The sequence below is a fragment of the Cornus florida genome, unplaced genomic scaffold, assembly GCF_030987335.1.
Source record: "Cornus florida cultivar Cherokee Brave unplaced genomic scaffold, ASM3098733v1 CherokeeBrave_3.0.0_Hap2_Chr08, whole genome shotgun sequence".
Lineage (NCBI taxonomy): Eukaryota > Viridiplantae > Streptophyta > Magnoliopsida > Cornales > Cornaceae > Cornus > Cornus florida.
Genome location: NW_026775578.1, coordinates 20,811,441 through 20,830,401, shown reverse-complemented (window position 1 = coordinate 20,830,401; position 18,961 = coordinate 20,811,441). Strand labels below are relative to the sequence as shown.

The window sequence follows — 18,961 nt, the reverse complement described above, 5'->3', positions numbered from 1 at the left end:
GAATGTTTCTTGAACCTTGTTCTTGCTAAATGTTAAGACCCAGTGCTAACCCTAAAAAATAAGAAAACACTCAAGTTGTGAGGAAGAGGTTTCACAATCTCACTCATAACAATTAAAACACCACCATCTAAGTACTATCTGTATCATGTATTAACCCAACTCAACTATACTTTTAGTCAAAATGTTGAACACCTATCCGTAGAAAGAGGTGTGATTACGGATAGGTGTGATTAGCACATATTATACTCAACTCTTATGTTAAATTAATTCAATAACAAAGTACAATGCATCAGTTTAGGAATAATCTTCAAAATTAACAAATCAATATCCTGATATTCTGTATACTAATAACAAAAGAAAATCAAAAACCAAAATTTGAAAATAAAAATATGGTAGAAAGATTGAATATATCCTTCGTACATTACACAGATTGTATTTCTATGTGAAACAAAACATCCAGGATTTCTCAATGGGGTGGGCTAAATCAAAATATATCAACCAAAATTAATCCAAATCCAATTTGGAAACCTATATTGAGGAGGGACAATACTTGCGTCCTTCCTTGTGGGATTTACAATGTCCTGCCACCATTGATTGCTATGGATGAATAATAAATGAATACATACTTATTTATCAAATAAAAAATAGTGTTAATTAAAATAAAATATGTTCATTTATTATTAGTAAATACATACTCAATATTTACAAAAAATAATAAGCATTATAATTTATGAAATATTACACTATTAAAATTAATATTCATTAACCATTATGGTTAAGTCCTTTGGTAGTTGCTAACCTTTACATAATATGAATATTAAATTAGATAGTAACTAATTTATGATTAATTATATCTACTACAAAAATTAATATTTATTAATCACTATGATTGGGTCATTTTAGTAACTACCAATCTTCACATAATATGATTGGGCCACTTTGATAGCTACCAATCTTCACATAGTATGATTGGGTCACTTTGGTAGCTACCAATCTTCACATAATATGAATATTAAATTAGACAGAAATTAATTCATCATTAAGTTATATTTATTACTAAAATTAATAGTCATCGATTATTATGGTTAGGCCACTTTGGTAGCTACTAACACTCACATAATATAAATATTAAATTAGTTAGAAGAGAGAGCCGAGACAGAGAGAGAGAGAGAAACAGAGAACGAGTTTTGAAGAAAGACAGAGTGAGTTTGAGAGAGAAAATTAGAGTGAAGTCAGACAGAGAGTTTGAGGAAAGACAGAGGAGCCGAGAGTTGAAGAGGAGGTCGGAGCTTGAAGATTTGATGATTAAGTGGAAACTGATTCTTTTTCAGTGTAGGGTTTTCTATACCTTGAATGACTTGGAGTGGTTTTGCTTTAATGGTTTTGATTAAATGTTTTAATTAAATTCATATGTATTTTGCTTATATACTCACATGACTATGTATATTTTGTGAAACTGTTTTATTAAACCTTTATGAAATCCTTGTTATGGTTTTTCCTACTGGGACTTTTTGTCTCACCATCCTCCAGTTTCAAGTACCGAAGATGGACGGGGATCGTAGATTCGGGCTTAGGCTGAAGAGTTGGCGTGGAGGATTTATTTTATTTAATTGGAGAATTTTGTACATATTTGAGGAAATTGACTTTGTATAAAAAGAGAGTATTTTTTTTATGATCCTGAGTGTATTTTGATATATTTGGACTCATATAAATCGAGGATTTTATTAGAAAATCCGGGGCATGACAAAATGGTATCAGAGCTTGTACCCAGTTGGAAGTGTGAGTGTAGTGATGATGTAGACAGGTGTGAGTGGTCGAGTGTGTAGTACTGGTTAGCTACCACTCGTAGCCGGGTGTGTGTGGGCGGATGGCGGTCACTGGCAGCTACTGGGATGGTTGGTTTGTGTGGTTGGGTAGGTAGCCCAAATTTTTTGTTATTTTTTTAGTGAGTGGGCGGGTGACGCATCGACTAGCTACCACAACGGTTACGGAGTATGTGGTCGGGTGACTAGCACTGTCAGCTACCACAACGTCTTACATATCACTGTATTTCACATCGCCTGGGGTAGGGATTTGTGGTTTGGTTTTGGTGGTTATTGGTGTTTTCGAGTATACGTGGACTGTTGGATCTGAATTTTGGGGACGAAATTCTTTTTAAGTGGTGGAGCTTGTGATAACGTGGATTTTTATATTTTAATTTATATTATTATTCTTGTTATTATTATTTTTTTTTTAAAAAGTAGTTATTTTTATATCTATGTTTTGTCTGAAAAGAAAAATAAAAATGGATGTGATTTTTGGTGGGGTCTACTAAAGAGATATTTAATGGATTGAATTAATGTTTTTGTTACATATTATATATATATGTATATTTATATAATGTTGGTGGGGAACCAGTTGGCAGCCGAGAGAGTGAAGAAAAATGGGATAAAGGAATGATAATGAGTTCTTGTGGGGTCCGCCACTTGATGCCATTTATGCAGTGAATTAGGTTTATTCACGTGGGCTGATCTGATGAAAGAAAAGAAAGGCTGTAATAATTTTGGTGCGGGTCCCATTGGACATTGTGTGTGTGTGTATATATATATATATATATATATTATGCTGATGGGTGAAGTTGAGAAAGTGATAAAGAAATAGGGCAGCAGGTTGGCCGAAGAGACAAGAGAGTGAAATTGTAATAATGTGGGTGGGACCCACTTGGATTTTTGGGCAAAATGTTCTTTGAATTTGGTTCCTTCACGTGATTGTTTGATGGAGGGGAAATGAGATGAAAAGAATTGTAAAGATAATGTGAGCAGTGAGCTCCACGTGGGTTTGTTGGTGGAATGGCCTTTAAATAAGATATATGAGTTTGGGTTTGCATGCGGAAAGCAAAAGAGAAAAATTAGAGAAGGTAGAAGGGAGAGCCGAGATAGAGAAAGAGAGAGAAACAGAGAGCGAGTTTTGAAGAAAGACAGTGAGTTTGAGAGAGAAAAATAGAGTGAAGTCAGACAGAGAGTTTGAGGAAAGACAGAGGAGCCGAGAGTTGCAGAGTAGGTCAGAGCTTGAAGATTTAATGATTCAGTGGAGAATTATTCTTTTTCAGTGTAGGGTTTTCTATTCCTTGAATGGCTTGGAGTGGTTTTGCTTTAATGGTTTTGATTAAATGTTTTGATTAAATATTTTAATTAAATGCATATGTATTTTGCTTATATACTCATATGACTATGTATATTTTGTGAAGCTGTTTTATTAAACCTCCATGAAATTCTTGTTATGGTTTTTCTTACTGGGATTTTTTGTCTCACCACCCTCCAGTTTCAGGTACTGAAGATGGACGAGGATCGTAGATTTGGGCTTAGGCTGAAGAGTTGGCGTGGAGGATTTATTTTATTTAATTGGAGAATTTTGTATATATTTAAGGAAATTGACTTTGTATAAAAAGAGAGCATTTTTTTATGATCCTAGGTGTATTTTGATGGATTTGGACTCATATAAATCTGGGATTTTATTAGAAAATCCGGGGCGTGATACATCTCCTATTTAGTGTTGGGAGTTTGTTTTGAATTGCTACCCAAAGAGTGAAGTTATGCATTGGAATAGAGGCATTGGACCATATCAAATTTGCCCAAGGTAGGGAGGGAATTTGGTGGAATTGGTGTTTCAGAGTTGAAGCAATTAAGAAGTTGCCTGTGGGGGATGGACCGCAAATGAACTTGTCTTTCCTATGATGGTTGGGGGATAGAAGAGTGGAAAAACACTGCAATTGGGGAAGTAAATAAGTTATAGCACTTGGGAAAGACTATGTGGAGGCTGTGATGAATGAGCAAAGCTTTGTCTTACTGTCATACCCTGACTCATTAATTTGTTATGGGGAGACAAGGAGGTGAAGGGGCTCAAGAAGGCACCAATTATCAAAACAAAAATTTGTTTCTTCCATCTCCAATTTTCAAATTGATAAGAGGCTTGATTTTCTCCCTGAGGCTCAAAATCTTCCTCCAACTCTAAGAACATTGCCCAGGTATCTTCACCTCCCAAATACTTCTTCCTTTAAGTAAGTAGGTTTCAATTCATTATACCTATAGCATTTCTTTTGAACTGTTAATTCTCCAAAAGTGTTTCATGATGGCAATTTCATTCCAAGAAGCTAGGTTAGGCAGCCCAAGACCCCCTAACCTCTTAGGAAGACAACATTTCTCTCAAATAACTTTCCCACCAATCTTTTTAAGAGCTGGGCCAGTCCATAAGAAGGATCTGAAAATGCCCTCTAATTCATGAATGATGCTCATTGGAAGAACAAATTTCGAACTCCAATACATCTGTGTTGAAAAAAGCACAGCCTTGATCAGTTGAATTTACCTGCAGAAGAAAGGTTTTTGCTTGTCCAGTGGCTGATTCTTGAGGTTATTTTGTTAATAAAAACCCTGTAATCAGTAGCCTTCAGCATGGTAGTTATAAGAGGAACACCAAGGTATTTTATTGGCAGATCACCCTTTTGGAAACCAAAGAGATCAAGGATGTGAGCCTCTAAATTAACAGGAATGCCAGTAAGGAAAACGTTGCTTTTCCCATGGTTAATTTGTAAACCAGAGATAGAAGAGAATGTTTCTAGGCAGTGCTTGATGGTTTGAAGAGATTGGATACTTCCATGAGAAAAAAGCATGAGATCATCTGCAAAGATTAGGTGGGTAAGGTTTAGCTTTTTGCATCTCCAATGGTGCTTGAATGGTATTTCTTTGGTGATTTTAGTGACAATGAGGGAAAAAACTTGCATGACAATGAGGGAAAAGACTTGCATGACTATGACAAAAAGGAATGGTGAGAGGGGGTCTCCTTGTCTCAGTCCTTTGATACTCTTGAAGTGGCCATTGAGTTCCCCATTGATGGAAATAAAAAAGGATGGTGTTGATACACAAATATGAATCTATTGCAAGAATGTAAGAGGAAATCCAAAAAGTTTGAGAGAGTCCAGTAGGAATTCCCAAGAGACAGTATCAAAAGCTTTCCTTAAATCAATATTGAGTGCACATTTAGGAGAGTTGGTTTGCTTATGGTAACCATTGAGTAGCTCTTGGGCAAGAAGGATGTTATCATCAATTTGCCTGCCTTGAATAAAAGCATATTGTGCAGGACCAATGATGTGGGGTAAGATTGGTTTAATCTTGTTGGCTAAGAGTTTGGATATACATTTGTAAATGGTATTACAATAAGATATTGGTCTAAAGTCATTGGGAGTTGAGGGATTGGATGATTTTGGCATAAGTGCAATGTATGTGGAGTTGATTTGTTTGAGAAGTTTACCATTGACAAAGAAGTCTCTGATTGCCTTGGTGACATCCCTGCCTATAATTCGCCATGCTTTCTTAAAAAAGAAAGCATTGTAGCCATCAGGACCAGGAGATTTATCACTGCTTAGTGAATGCATACAGTTTTGGATCTCTTCATTAGATGGAATGGAGCACAATGATGTGAAAAAATGTGGTGGGACAGAAGCTTGTATGAAAGGTATAAGTGATTCAATACCTGGGTAGGGATGGTGATTCATCCCTAAGGCAGTATGAAAATGAGCAATCAGTTCCTAATTTATATCAGCTTCAGTTTCCAGTAAAGAACCATTGGTATCTTTGATAACTGTCATTTTGTTCCTGTTGCATCAAGATGCAATTGATTTGTAGAAATAAGCAGTGTTCTAGTCTCCATCCTTTAGCCATTGGATCCTCGACTTTTGCCTGTATGTCTACTCTTCATTGATTCTGAGACTGATGTAGGATGAGAGGAGTTATCTTTCCTTGCATCTGAGGTTGGTATCATTTGGCATTGTATCACTGCTGAGTAAAAGTTGAACGCTACATCTCTGGCAATTTTGACTGAATCACTAAATAGGTGGAGGGAGAAGTAAGCTTTTGTCCATCAATTAACAAATCAGTTTTTTTTTTTTTTCATCATTTATCATCTCTCTGCACTGCAACCAGACAAAGGTGACAATCTCTGTGTTACAAGTACTGACACCAATAAAGAAGAGAATGTAAGTGCTAAAAATAGACTATATGACACTCATTTTTTCAATTTATTTATTTATTTTGGCCTTTTGTACAATCAATAGTCTTAGCTAACTCATCTTTTCTAAAATACTACTCCTACCAGTTTGTACCATTTATAAAAGGATATTTAAGGAATTGAAGGGTTCACAAAGTTATATCAATAAAGAATACGCATGCAGTTAAATCTCATGTAAAAAGTTGAAAAACTTTTTAGTTAGGGACTTCACTAGTCTAAAAGGAACAATGAAAAATTCAAGGATTAATATTTTTAATTATATTAAAGTTTTTAATTAGTTGTAGAATTCCACTTTCATCCGGGTCAGAGTTTATTTGGGTAAAGATAGGATTATACCAATTTTATACATGGGGGAAAAAAAAAAAGAATAAATTGTACTGATACTACTGAAGTTTCGGTCAACGCTGTTCAACGGGATGGTCAATAACTTTTTTTTTATATTGACACCCGTGAGGTTTCAAAAATGTGCATTGGCACCTCCTCCAGATCTTTAAAATCATATAAAATTACCTTTTAACTGTTTGACTTGTCAATAATTCCATTTAAATTATGAAATTATAAATTTAACATCCTAGTAAATTTAATAGACCAAACTAACCTCTTCATCTCTTCCATACATGTAGATATAGTTTATATAAAACAATACTTATACCACCACCTTAACCATCACTACAACATAAAAATAAAAAAATAAAAAAATAATTATTTATTTGAATAGCCAGATAATTGTATACCACCATAACCACCACCACAACACCCAAACACCACAATAGAAAAAAAAATTTTGAAAACAACCATGTTGACATCCCAAATGCCGCCATAATCACCACCACACCAAGACAATACTACTAACACACCCAGACGTTACCAGAACCACCACCACCACCACCACCACAATAAAAAATAAATAAAAATAAAATTTTGAAACACTCTGCTAATCTAAACACCACCATAACCATCACAACCACACCAAAACAACCAACATTAGAGTAGAAAAAAGAAAAAAAGAAAAAAGAAAAAACAGCCATGGCTAGCCTAGACCCACCATAACTTAAAAAAAAAAAAAAAAACACAACCATGTCCAACCCAGACACCGGCCACCACAATAGAAAGGAAAAAAAATTAAAAACAACGATGGCTGTTTTTATCTAACCATTCCCATCAATTCTCTTCTCTTATCTCAGACCCACTTTCTTTCTTTTACTCATCTCAATCACAAATCTAACACTAACATAGTGCATTTTTCTTTTCCCCCTAAATTATGTGAATTAACTTGCCCTAGCCGCCATCTCATCCATTGCCAGTTATGTATCCCTCTATCGGCCACAGGTAACTCCTCCACTGGCGAGAAGAATGATGAGGGGTGCAATTACCCTATATATATATATATATACATATTTATTGTAAGAAAGAAAGGAATGAGAGAGATTGGGAAGAGAGAGAGGAAGTGTCGGCGGCTAGGTGCTAAAAAAAAAAAAAATGGAGTTTAGGGTAGAGAAATAGGTCTAATGATTCTGGTCTAATGATTCGTCAATTAATAGGGGCTGACATTTTGTAAATTAATTGAATTAAATAATCAGGGACAAATATGACATTTGAAACTACATGGGTGCCATTGTTAAAAAAGCCGTTGACTTGTATTTGAGTGACATTAACTAAAAGTTCAAGGGGTGTTATTGTAATTTACCTAAAAAATAATACCAATAAGAGTTTGACTTCTTCAAACAAAAATATTCACAAGGAGTGTTTCAGGTTTTTCTTGGAGTGGCAATATAAATTTTCAATGTTTCCTATTTTTGTATTTTAACCCTTAATTAGTTACTTTGTTATTTGACCTAACTGGTTCTGCCCCCTATCATTTGAGGTTGAAAATATTAATTATGCTATGTTATGCTCTTTGATTTTGTCGTAATCGTGAAAAACTAATCTTAGTGAAACTCAAATTATTACTTAGACCAGATTTCACGATCGTGTCAGTCGTTATTATGAATAACATTTCTTATTCATTTCAAACATACTTTTTTGGCTTACAAAATAAATATTCACGCGTAATGAAGGTTTTTTTTTTTACTTAATATACAGTGAGTGTTATGGTTAGATGTTGCATCCATTATTTACATGCAACCAAGCATGCTAATCAGGGACTATTATTATTTTTTATTTATTTATTTTCAGGGACTATTTGTTATCAGTAAATAACTTTGATAAAAGTTCGCCCCCCAAACACCTATACTATTATTAAATGTGCAAATAGTTTCAGTATTTATTTATTTTTATAAAAATATTTATTAATTGATATAAAAATAGTTTCCTTAAAACTCTAAAAATTACCTAATAAAATCAATCACAATAAAATATTTATTAATTGATATAAAAAGAATAGTTATATTTTATGAATAATTATCACAATATAACCGGTCCGGCCAAGCCCAGCTATGATTATGTCATTATTAGGAGAGGACACATGTCATCATTCTATTAATCCAAAAAGCCTATAAATAAAGGCATAGAGGAAGGAGGAAGGAGGAAGGGGTACAGAAATTGAGAATTCTAGAAATCTAGAATTATCTGCCAAAGAGTTTAAGTATTTAGTTATTTACATAAAAAAATATTTATTAATTGATATAAAAATAGTTTTTATTTATGCTATTATTAAATGTGCAAAGAGTTTCAGTATTTATTTATTTATATAAAAAATATTTATTAATTGATATGAAAAGAGTTTTTATAATAAAAAAAAACTCTATAAAACTGTAAAATCTACCTAATAAAATTTAAATTAACCTATTATCTATTTATTATTATGAATTTTTTAATAAAAAAATCTAACTAGAAAAGAATTAATAATATAAAAAATATTTATTAATTGATATATAAAATAAAATAATTTTTTTAAAACTCTACCACAAATTAGCTTTTATTATGAGTTTCTTGATAAAATTAAATTTAATTAGACAAGGATAGATTTAAAGAAAATAAAATAATTTCTATAAAATTCTATCACAAATTACCTATTTTATTTTCAATAAAACTCTATCACACTATACAAAGATATATTTAAAGAGTTTCTATAAAACTCTAATACAAGTTACCTATTTATCTATTTATTATGAATTTTTTTAATAAAAGGAAATCTAATTAGACAATTATTATTAATATAAAAAATTATTTATTAATTGATATTAAAAGAATTTCTATAAAACTCTAACACAAATTACCTGTTTATCTTTTTATTATGAGTTTTTTAATAAAAGGAAATCTAATTAGACATAAATTATTGATATAAAAAATATTTATTAATTGATATAAAAAGAGTATTTATTGTTATGAATTTTTAAATAAAAAAAATCTAATTGGACAAAAATTATGAGTATAAAAAATATTTATTTATTGATATATAAAATAAAATAATTTTTCTAAAACTCTACCACAAATTAGCTTTATTATGAGTTTCTTAATAAAATTAAATCTAATTAGACAATGATATATTTAAAGAAAATAAAATAATTTCTATAAAATTCTATCACAAATTACCTATTTTATTTTTAATAAACTCTATCACACTAGACAAAAATATATTTAAATTGTTTTTATAAAATTGTAACACAAATTACTTATTTATCTATTTATGAGTTTTTTTAATAAAAGAGTTTCTATTAAACTATTTATTATAAAATATTTATTAATTGATATAAAAATGTTTTTATAAAAATAGTTTTTATAAAACTCTAAAAATTATCATATAAAATCAATCACAATAAAATATTTATTAATTGATATAAAAAGAATAGTTATTTTTTATGGATAATTATCACAATATAACCGGCCCGACCCAGTTATGATTATATTATTATCAGGAGAGGCCACATGTCATCATTCTATTAATCGAAGAAGCCTATAAATAGAGGCATGTAGGAAGGGGTTCAGAAATTGAGAATTCTAGAAATTCAGAATTTCAGAAAGAAACTCAAAGGGGCAAAGACCCAGTATTTCAGAGTAAAATATCTATACTATTATTAAATATTTAAAAAGTTTTAGTATTTATTTATTTATATAAAAATATTTATTAATTGATCAGAAAAGAGTTTTTATAAAAAAAAAACCTCTATAAAACTCTAAAATCTACCTAATAAAATTCAAATTAACCTATTTATCTATTTATTTTTATGAATTTTTTAATAAAAGAAAATCTAATTAGACAAAAATATAAAAAATATTTATTCATTGATATATATAATAAAATAATTTTTCTAAAACTCTACCACAAATTAGCTTTTATTATGAGTTTATTAATAAAATTAAATCTAATTTGATAAGGATATATTTAAAGAAAGTAAAATAATTTCTATAAAATTGTATCATAAATTACCTATTTTATTTTCAATAAAACCCTATCACATTAGACAAAGATATATTTAATGAGTTTCTATAAAATTATAACACAAATTACCTATTTATCTATTTATTATGAGTTTTTTAATAAAAGGAAATCTAATTAGACAAGTATTATTAATAAAAAATTATTTATTAATTGATATGAAAAGTGGTTTTAAAAGAGTTTTTATAAAACTGTAACACAAATTACATATTTATCTATTTATTGTGAGTTTTTTTTTAATAAAAGGATCTCTAATTAAACAAGAATTATTAATATAAAAAAACATTTTATAATTGATATAAAAAGAGTTTTTAAATGTGTTTTTATTAAACTGTAACACAAATTACCTATTTATTTATTTATTATGTGTTTTTTAATAAAAGAAAATCTAATTAGACAATAATCATTAATGTAAAAAATATTTTTTAATTGATATAAAAAGTAAAATAATTTTTCTAAAACTCTACCACAAATTACCTTTTATTATGAGCTTTTTTAATAAAAGGTAATCTAATTAGACAAGAATTATTAATATATAAAAATATTTATTAATTCATATAAAAAGAGTTTTTAAAAGATTTTCTATAAAACTCTAACACATACTACCTATTTATCTATTTATTATGAATTTTTTTAATAAAAGAAAATATAATTAAACAAGAATATATGTAAAGAAAATAAAAAAATTTATATAAAATCTATTACAAATTAACTGTTTTATTTTCTATAAAACTCTATCACATTATCTATTTATTACGAGTTTTTGAATAAAATAAAATCTAATTAGACAAAAATATACTTAAACAAAAAATATACCTTTAATAAAAAAATTTATGTCTATCTTTTCTTTTTCTTTTTTTTTTTCTTTTTCTTTGAAGGTACTTTTATCTTATCTAACTGTTAGGCTTTGTTTTGGATTGATGGAATTGAAATGAAAAGAAAAAAAAGGAGAGGGATAGTGATTCTTATTTTCTGCTTTGTTTTTCTATCAAAAGTGTTAAAATCGAGTGAAAGGAGCAACTTAAGTGACACTTTCATAATGCCTAAAGTAACCATCAATACATGTTGTTTTGTTTTTTTTTTCATAGCTGATATTATTCTTTCTCTATCCTCTCTGAATTTTTTTTACTGATTTGTTAAAATTATAACTTCAAACATAATGATAGTAATTATTGAAAAGGTAAATGGCTTGGAATTTTGAGGCATGGTTTAGCTCCATCCAACACTCTCATTTACCTCCTCAGGGGTTAAAATGAACATGAATCTAGAAGAAGGAGAAACAGCAAGGTGGAAAGTGTGATATGAAAAAAATGACCGACTCAATATATTTAAAAGAGTCAGTGGTGTGGGGATGACATACGTAGTAGTTGGAGAATTACTCCACCATGAAATTAAAAAATATGAACTAGTAGTACTCACTCAAAGACAAGTCCTCCTAATCTTATCTATAAATACCACCTTTGCCATGCTACATTTCTCACCTCTCTCACCCAATTACCAATCCTACAAACAATATATATATATATATATATATATATATATATATATATTATTCACTCCAAATTAAGATGGCCGCCATTCACTTCCTTGTAGCCATCTTGGCCCTTCAATTCTCACTTTCATATGCATTTGACCCAAGCCCTCTCCAGGACTTCTGTGTTGCTATTGATGATATGAAGTCCGCTGATATATATATATATATATATATATATATATATGTATATGTATATGTATGTATTTATATGCATCCCCTAGTCTTATTTTTTGCTTTCTCATGCATGCATATAGTCCATATATTTCATTGCATGTTGGAGCTCAATTAATGTAACGGCTGCTATTGTTTTGGGTGCACTGTTTGTGAATGGGAAATTCTGCAAGGACCCAAAGCTTGCCAAAGCCGAAGATTTCTTCTTACCAGGGCTTAATATTCCTGGAAACACAAACAATCCATTTGGGTCAAATGTGACAGCCGTGACTGTTGATATGCTACCAGGACTCAACACTCTTGGTGTATCCTTAGCGCGCATTGACTTTGCACCCAAGGGCGTGGTCGCACCCCACACGCACCCACGCGCAACTGAAGTACTGGTTGTGGTTGAGGGCACTCTGTATGTAGGGTTTGTGACCTCCAATATTAATGGTGAAAAAAATCGTCTCTTCACCAAGGTCCTGAATCCTGGAGATGTTTTTGTGTTCCCAATTGGTCTCATTCATTTCCAATTCAACGTGGGAAAGACTAATGCAGTATCTTTTTCCGGCCTGAGCAGCCAAAACCCGGGAGTTATCACCATTGCTAACGCAGTCTTTGGATCGAACCCACCCATTTCTGTTGATGTTCTCACCAAGGCTTTCCAAGTGGACAAGAAGGTTATTGACCAACTTCAATCCCAGTTCTGGTTTCACAACAATTAGACCAAAATAATGATTGGTTTGTAAAATAAGCCGATATCATATTCTGCACTAAAATAAATGGGTTGGGTATGTACTTTTGGTTTTCACATAATAATAACACAATAGTTTTCACATAATACAATTGCTTCAGTTTTAACACTCGCATTCAGCATATTCCTTGAGCATATTAACCTGAACAATATATAGATAATTTATTAACTATAACTAGGCTCATAATTGAATTGAAGATATATATATATATATACGCCAAAGACTATCACTAGTTTTGTTTTTTTTTTTTTTTTTTTCGGAAAACAAAGATTACCCCTTAATTGGATCGGAAGTACACAACTAATTGACTCTATTAAAAGAAACTCATGTCATGTATTTATACTGAGATGCATGCTTGTCTCCATAAATATTTCAACTTTTCAATATTGGCTTCAAGAAACTACCGCTCATTATTTTGACCTTTTGAAATCCATCCTATAAAACATGATTGATAGATCATATATTACTAAAGACTAAAGTAACACCTTCTCTATGAATTTTTATTTTTTTTTATTTTTTTTGAGTGAACTACATTAAACCCCCTTTTTCTATCTGTGTTTTTCATTAAACTCCCTTTTCTATTATTTTTTGCCAAAAAAAACCCCATCAACTATTTATGGGGGTGATTTAACTAACGGAAGTTAGTTGAAAGAGAACTGAAATATAAATTGATTTAAATATCCATTAAAGCCTATTTGAAAATCTACTTTGCTTCTTGTTATTTTATTTATTAAATAATCTAAACAACATCATTCACAGAAATTAACACTCCTATTGTTTTTTTTTTTGTGTTAACATTTTACTAGTTGACAAGTTCAAATTAGTCACATGGAAGGAATTTTTTATTTTTTTTATAGAAAAAATGATATTGAAATTTATATGTAAAAAAATAAAAAATAAAAAGAAGAAGAAGAAAACATGTATGCATAAATATTAATATAAAAAAGAAAAAAAATTAGGCATTATTTCTCTTAGTGTACCTTTAATAAATCTATATAAAATGAAAATCAATAAAAACCAAATAAATGAATGTACAATATAATTCTCAAATAAATAAATATATATATAGTGGAGAAATTTCAAGAAAAAAACCTAGATTTATATTGGTTTGAAGGCTGGATGGAAATGGAAATATAGTATAAATAATATTTAATGGTACATATTATATATATAATTATATTATGATACAAATTATATATAATATTATAATGATGGAAGAGTATGTGTTGTTGCAATGGTGGAAGATATGCGGCTAAGAATAATAATGGAGTAGATATATATGTGAGAGTATATTAAAATAGGTATAAGGACATTTTTGTCTAAAAAAAATATATGATAAACTACATATCCAAACAGCTCCCTTTCAGCTAATTTTCGTTAGTTAAATAACCTCCATCAAATAGTTGAGGAGGGTCATGAATTTGGTCCTTTTACTGATATCATCAGAAGATGCAACATCTCCATCAACACTACAATGGGTTTGGTCATTAGTATTTTTAGTTTGTCGATCATTGCTCTGGAGAGAGAAAGAAAAATAATGATAACATATTGAGATAATGTACAAGAAATTCAAAAGTTGGGGGGACTTGATCTTTTTTTATTAGTAAACTCACTTTTTAAATTCTTTTCTAAGGCTCTACAAAATCAATCAAAATATAACTGCTAAAATTTATATTATGAATTTTTCCAATCAACTGAACAAGGTCCATTAAATTAGTAAGATATTATAATTTTTTAAAAATAAATAAAACTGTATGATTACAATGGTCTTGCCCTCACATAGCAGATTGTAGAGAATATAAGCCCTGACTGTGACAAATTAAAACCCTAACTCAAGGGGTGGAACCGTGGAAATAGACAAACTTGATGAGGATCAAACGTGATTTCTTCTTCTTCTTTGGATGGGTCTTTCACGAATTAGAATTACAGTCCCCCTTCTTTTAATTTTTAAATCATAAAGTTTATATATGGCTCCCAAATTATTACTATGCAAGATAAAAAATTATTGATTAGGTAGTACTTTTGCAGACGCGAGGGGAAAAAAAAAATTATTACTGTGTTAATATTGCGGTCGTTAGTCATGATAGAGTAAGATAAGTGATAGATCTTCCGATCTTAATTGCCGACTCTTCTTCCGAATATAACGTGGTTAGAAAAAGATGTTTACAGAAATTTTTTTAAGAGTTCCAATGGAATCCAACCACGTTATATTCGAAGGAAGAGTCGGTAATTAAGGTCGGAAGACCTATCATTTTTCAATAGAGTAAAAGGTTAAAGGCACCTGGTGGCCATTAATATAAAAAATTTAGGGCAAATTACACATATCACCCTTGAGGTTTTTATATTGTGCATATAGATAGAAGTTATAGTAATATTACAAAAAGATTTATATTGACCGTTTGACCACAAGGAATCAATATAAATTTACATTTTAAACCTTAAAATTATAGTATTTATTTTTAATTTTAAAAAATAAAAGATATTGTGTATTGACAAGTTTCATTTTTGCCCCTCAAAAAGTGGTACACCCCCGTCACTTCCTTATACAAATAGAAAGCAAAATGGGTTTGATTTGCCTTTAAAAAATAAAAAATTGCAAAATGGGTTTGGGTTTATATAATATATAGCCCAAAAAGCATAAAACCCCTTCAACTATCAAAAATCAGCATTTTACCCCATTGGATTACAAAATCGAGCAAGTCAGTACTACAACTATCAGAAATGTGCAGTTTGACCCCCTGGCAGTCCTTTCCAGCTCATTTTCGGTCACCGTCATTGTACATTTACAAAAATGCCCATTATAATTAACATTTTAAAAAAGACAAATAAAATTAAAATTGAAAAATACTATCAATACCCTCATTCTATATACGTCTTATATTGGTAATTAAAGTTTCTAAGTGTAAAATCGAGATTGTGACTGAGGAAAGGTCTTCAGTGCTTAGTGAAGAGAAGAGGAAAGGTCGAGATGTTAGGGTTTGTGAGTGTGACTGAGATTTAGGAGCTCTGAACTACAATTTCTAGGGTTTTCTTGGGTGAAAATTTTGGATAGTGTTGAGGAAGAAGAAATTGGGTTTGTGATAATTGATTAGGGAAGAAGGATATTGCTAGTACAACCTGTTATAAAGAATCAATTTTAAATTAAAATTAAAATATTAAAATCAATTTTGTCATTTCACAACATAATTAACTAACAGATTCATCACTAAAAGGGGGTAAAGTATCACTTTTGTTAGTACTCTAGTTGTCTGATAATGATTATTTGGAATAATACAGGGGTTTTATGATTTTACCTCAAAAATTAATACTAAATCAATTATAAAATAATGTAAAATTTTTGTGTAAATATTATTGATCCATTGAGTGTACACCAATTTTTAAACCAGGAAAAGCTACGTACACATTGTACAAAATGACACAGAGATGGCTGATGGCATGCTTCACAACCGCAGTGGCCTTGGCACTATTTGTATGTATATGTATATGTATATGTATATGAGGAGTCTATTCTAGTTCCAGCACTAACTCAGGCAGGGTAAGCATCCTGTTCAGAACCCAGTACCAGACACAAGACAGGGCACATATATGTGTATATGTATACATACATTGGAGGTATTTGGCAGTGTTAATAGATATATGTACAATCCATATATATATACATATATATATGTATATATATAAACATAGACAGTTAAGTATAAATATGCAGAGTAAAAGTTGAACGCTACATCTTTGGCAATTTTGACTGAATCACTGAATAGGTGGAGGGAGAAGCAAGCTTTTGTCCATCAATTATCAACTCAGTTTTTTTTTTTTTTTTTTTCAATTCCATCATTTATCATCTCTCTGCACTGCAACCTGACAAAGGTGACAATCGCTGTGTTACAAGTACTGATACCAATAAGAAAAGAATGTAAGTGCTAAAAAGAGAATATATGACACTCATTTTTTCAATTTATTTATTTATTTTGGCTTTTTGTACAATCAATATTCCTATTTATAAAAGGATATTTAAGGAATTGAAGGGTTCACAATATCAGTAAAGAATATGCATGCAGTTAAATCTTAGGTAAAAAGTTGAAAAACTTTTTAGTTAGGGACTTCGTTAGTCTAAAAAGAACAATGGAAAATTCAAAGATTAATATTTTTAATTATATTAAAGTTTTTAATTAGTTATAGAATTCCACTTTCATCCAGGTCAGAGTTTATTTGGGCAGAGATAGGATTACACCAATTTTATACTTGGGGAAAAAAAATAAGGATAAATTGTACTGATACCCCCCTGAAGTCTCGGTCAATGCCATTCAGCGAGATGGTCAATAACTTTTTTTATATTGACACCCCTAAAGTTTTAAAAATGTGCATTGGCACCTCCTCCAGATTTTTAAAACCATATAAATTACCTTTTAATCATTTGACTTGTCAACAATTCTATTTAAATTATGAAATTATATATTTAACCTCCTACTAAATTTAATAGACCAAATTAACCTCTTCATCTCTTCCATACATGTATATATAGTTTATATATGACAATACTTATACCACCACCTTAACCATCACCACAGCATAAAAATAAAAAATAAAAAATAAATTATTATTATTTTTTAATAACTAAATAACTGTATACCACCATAACCACCACCACCACACTCAAACACCACAGTAGAAAGAAAAATTAAAAACAACCATGACATCCCAAATGCCACCAGAATCACCACCACACTAAGATAACACTACCAACACACCTAGACGTTACCAGAACTACCACCACCACCACCACAATAAAAAATAAATAAAAATAAAATTTTGAAATACTCTGCTAACCTAGATACCACCATAACCATCACAACCACACCAAAACAACCACCACTAGAGTAGAAAAAACAAAAAGAAAAAAGAAAAAAAACAGCCATGGCCAGCCTAGACCCACCATAACATGAAAAAAAAAAAAACCACAGCTATGTCCAACCCAGACACTGGCCACCATAATAGAAAGGAAAAAAAATTAAAAACAATGATGGTTGTTTGTATCTCACTATTCCCATCAATTATCTTCTCTCATCTCACACCCACTTTCTTTCATTTACTCATCTCAATCATAAATCCAACACCAATACAGTGCATTTTCCCCCATAAATTATGTGAATTAACTTGCCGTAGCCGCCATCTCATCCATTGATAGTTATGTTTCCCTTTATTGGCCACCAGTAACTCTTCCACCGGTGAGAAGAATGATGAGGGGTGCAATTACTCAAAAAAAAAATAGAAATATACATATATAGTAAGAAATAGGGGAATGAGAGAGATTGGGAAGAGAGAGAGCAAGTGTCAACGTCTAGGTACTAAAATGAAAAGAAAAAAAATAAATAAATTGGAGTTTAGAGTAGAGAAATAGGCTTAATGATGCGGGTAGTTCCGCCAATTAACGGGGGCTGACATTTTGTAAATTAATTGAATTAAATAATCAGGGAAAAATATGACATTTGAAACCACATGAGTGTTATTGTTAAAAAAGTTGTTGACTCGTATCTGAGTGACATTGATCAAAACTTTAAGAGGTGTTATTGTAATTTACCCAAAAATAATATCAATAAGAGTTTGAATTCTTCAAACAAAAATATTCACAAAGAGTGTTTCAAGTTTTTCTTAGAGTGGCAATATAAATTTTCAATGTTTTCTATTTTTGTATTTTAACCCTTAATTACTTTGTTATTTGACCTAATTGGTTGTGCCCCTAATCATTTAAGATTGAAAATATTAATTATGCTATGTTATGCTATTTGATTTCGTGGTAATCGTGAAAAACTAATCTTAGTGAAACTCACATTATTACTTAGACCAGATTTCACGATCCGTGTCAGTCGTTATTGTGAATAGCATTTCTTATTCATTTCAAACATACTTTTTTGGCTTACAAAATCAATATTCATGCGTAATGAAGGTTTTTTTTTTTTTTTTTTTTTTTTTTTTTTTTTTTTTTTTTTCACAGTGAGTGTTATGGTAAGATGTCCCATCCATTCTTCACATGCAACCAAGCATGCTAATCAAGGACTATTATTATTATTTTCTTTCAGGGACTGTTTGTTATGAGTAAATAAT

General features: G+C 30.4%; 1 protein-coding gene and 1 long non-coding RNA gene across 3 annotated transcripts; both read left to right on the top strand.

The window, feature by feature from the left end:
* Window positions 1–2,641: 2,641 nt before the first annotated feature.
* Window positions 2,642–5,922, top strand: LOC132270676 (uncharacterized). Its single transcript, XR_009469557.1, has 2 exons — window positions 2,642–3,089; window positions 3,301–5,922. It is a non-coding gene; the product is annotated as an uncharacterized LOC132270676 (long non-coding RNA).
* Window positions 5,923–9,405: 3,483 nt separating this feature from the next.
* On the top strand, window positions 9,406–12,829 carry LOC132268488 (germin-like protein subfamily 1 member 13). Of its 2 annotated transcripts, XM_059769328.1 has the most exons (3): window positions 9,406–9,429; window positions 11,992–12,103; window positions 12,270–12,829. In XM_059769328.1, the coding sequence occupies exons 1-3, from the start codon at window positions 9,406–9,408 to the stop codon at window positions 12,827–12,829; spliced, it is 696 nt and encodes a 231-aa protein (XP_059625311.1). The 2 variants fall into 2 exon arrangements, with proteins under 2 accessions (XP_059625311.1, XP_059625312.1); XM_059769329.1 differs by lacking the exon at window positions 9,406–9,429 and having other exon boundaries at window positions 11,980–12,103.
* The last annotated feature ends 6,132 nt before the right edge of the window (window positions 12,830–18,961 follow it).

Excerpts from the sequence above, each read along its gene's own strand:
- LOC132268488 (XM_059769328.1), top strand. The coding sequence starts at position 9,406 with ATGAGTATAAAAAATATTTATTTA. Across the intron at positions 9,430-11,991 it reads GTATAAAAAATATTTATTTA|GCCATTCACTTCCTTGTAGC; the intron begins TTGATATATAAA and ends ATTAAGATGGCC. Across the intron at positions 12,104-12,269 it reads TGATGATATGAAGTCCGCTG|TGTTTGTGAATGGGAAATTC; the intron begins ATATATATATAT and ends TTTTGGGTGCAC.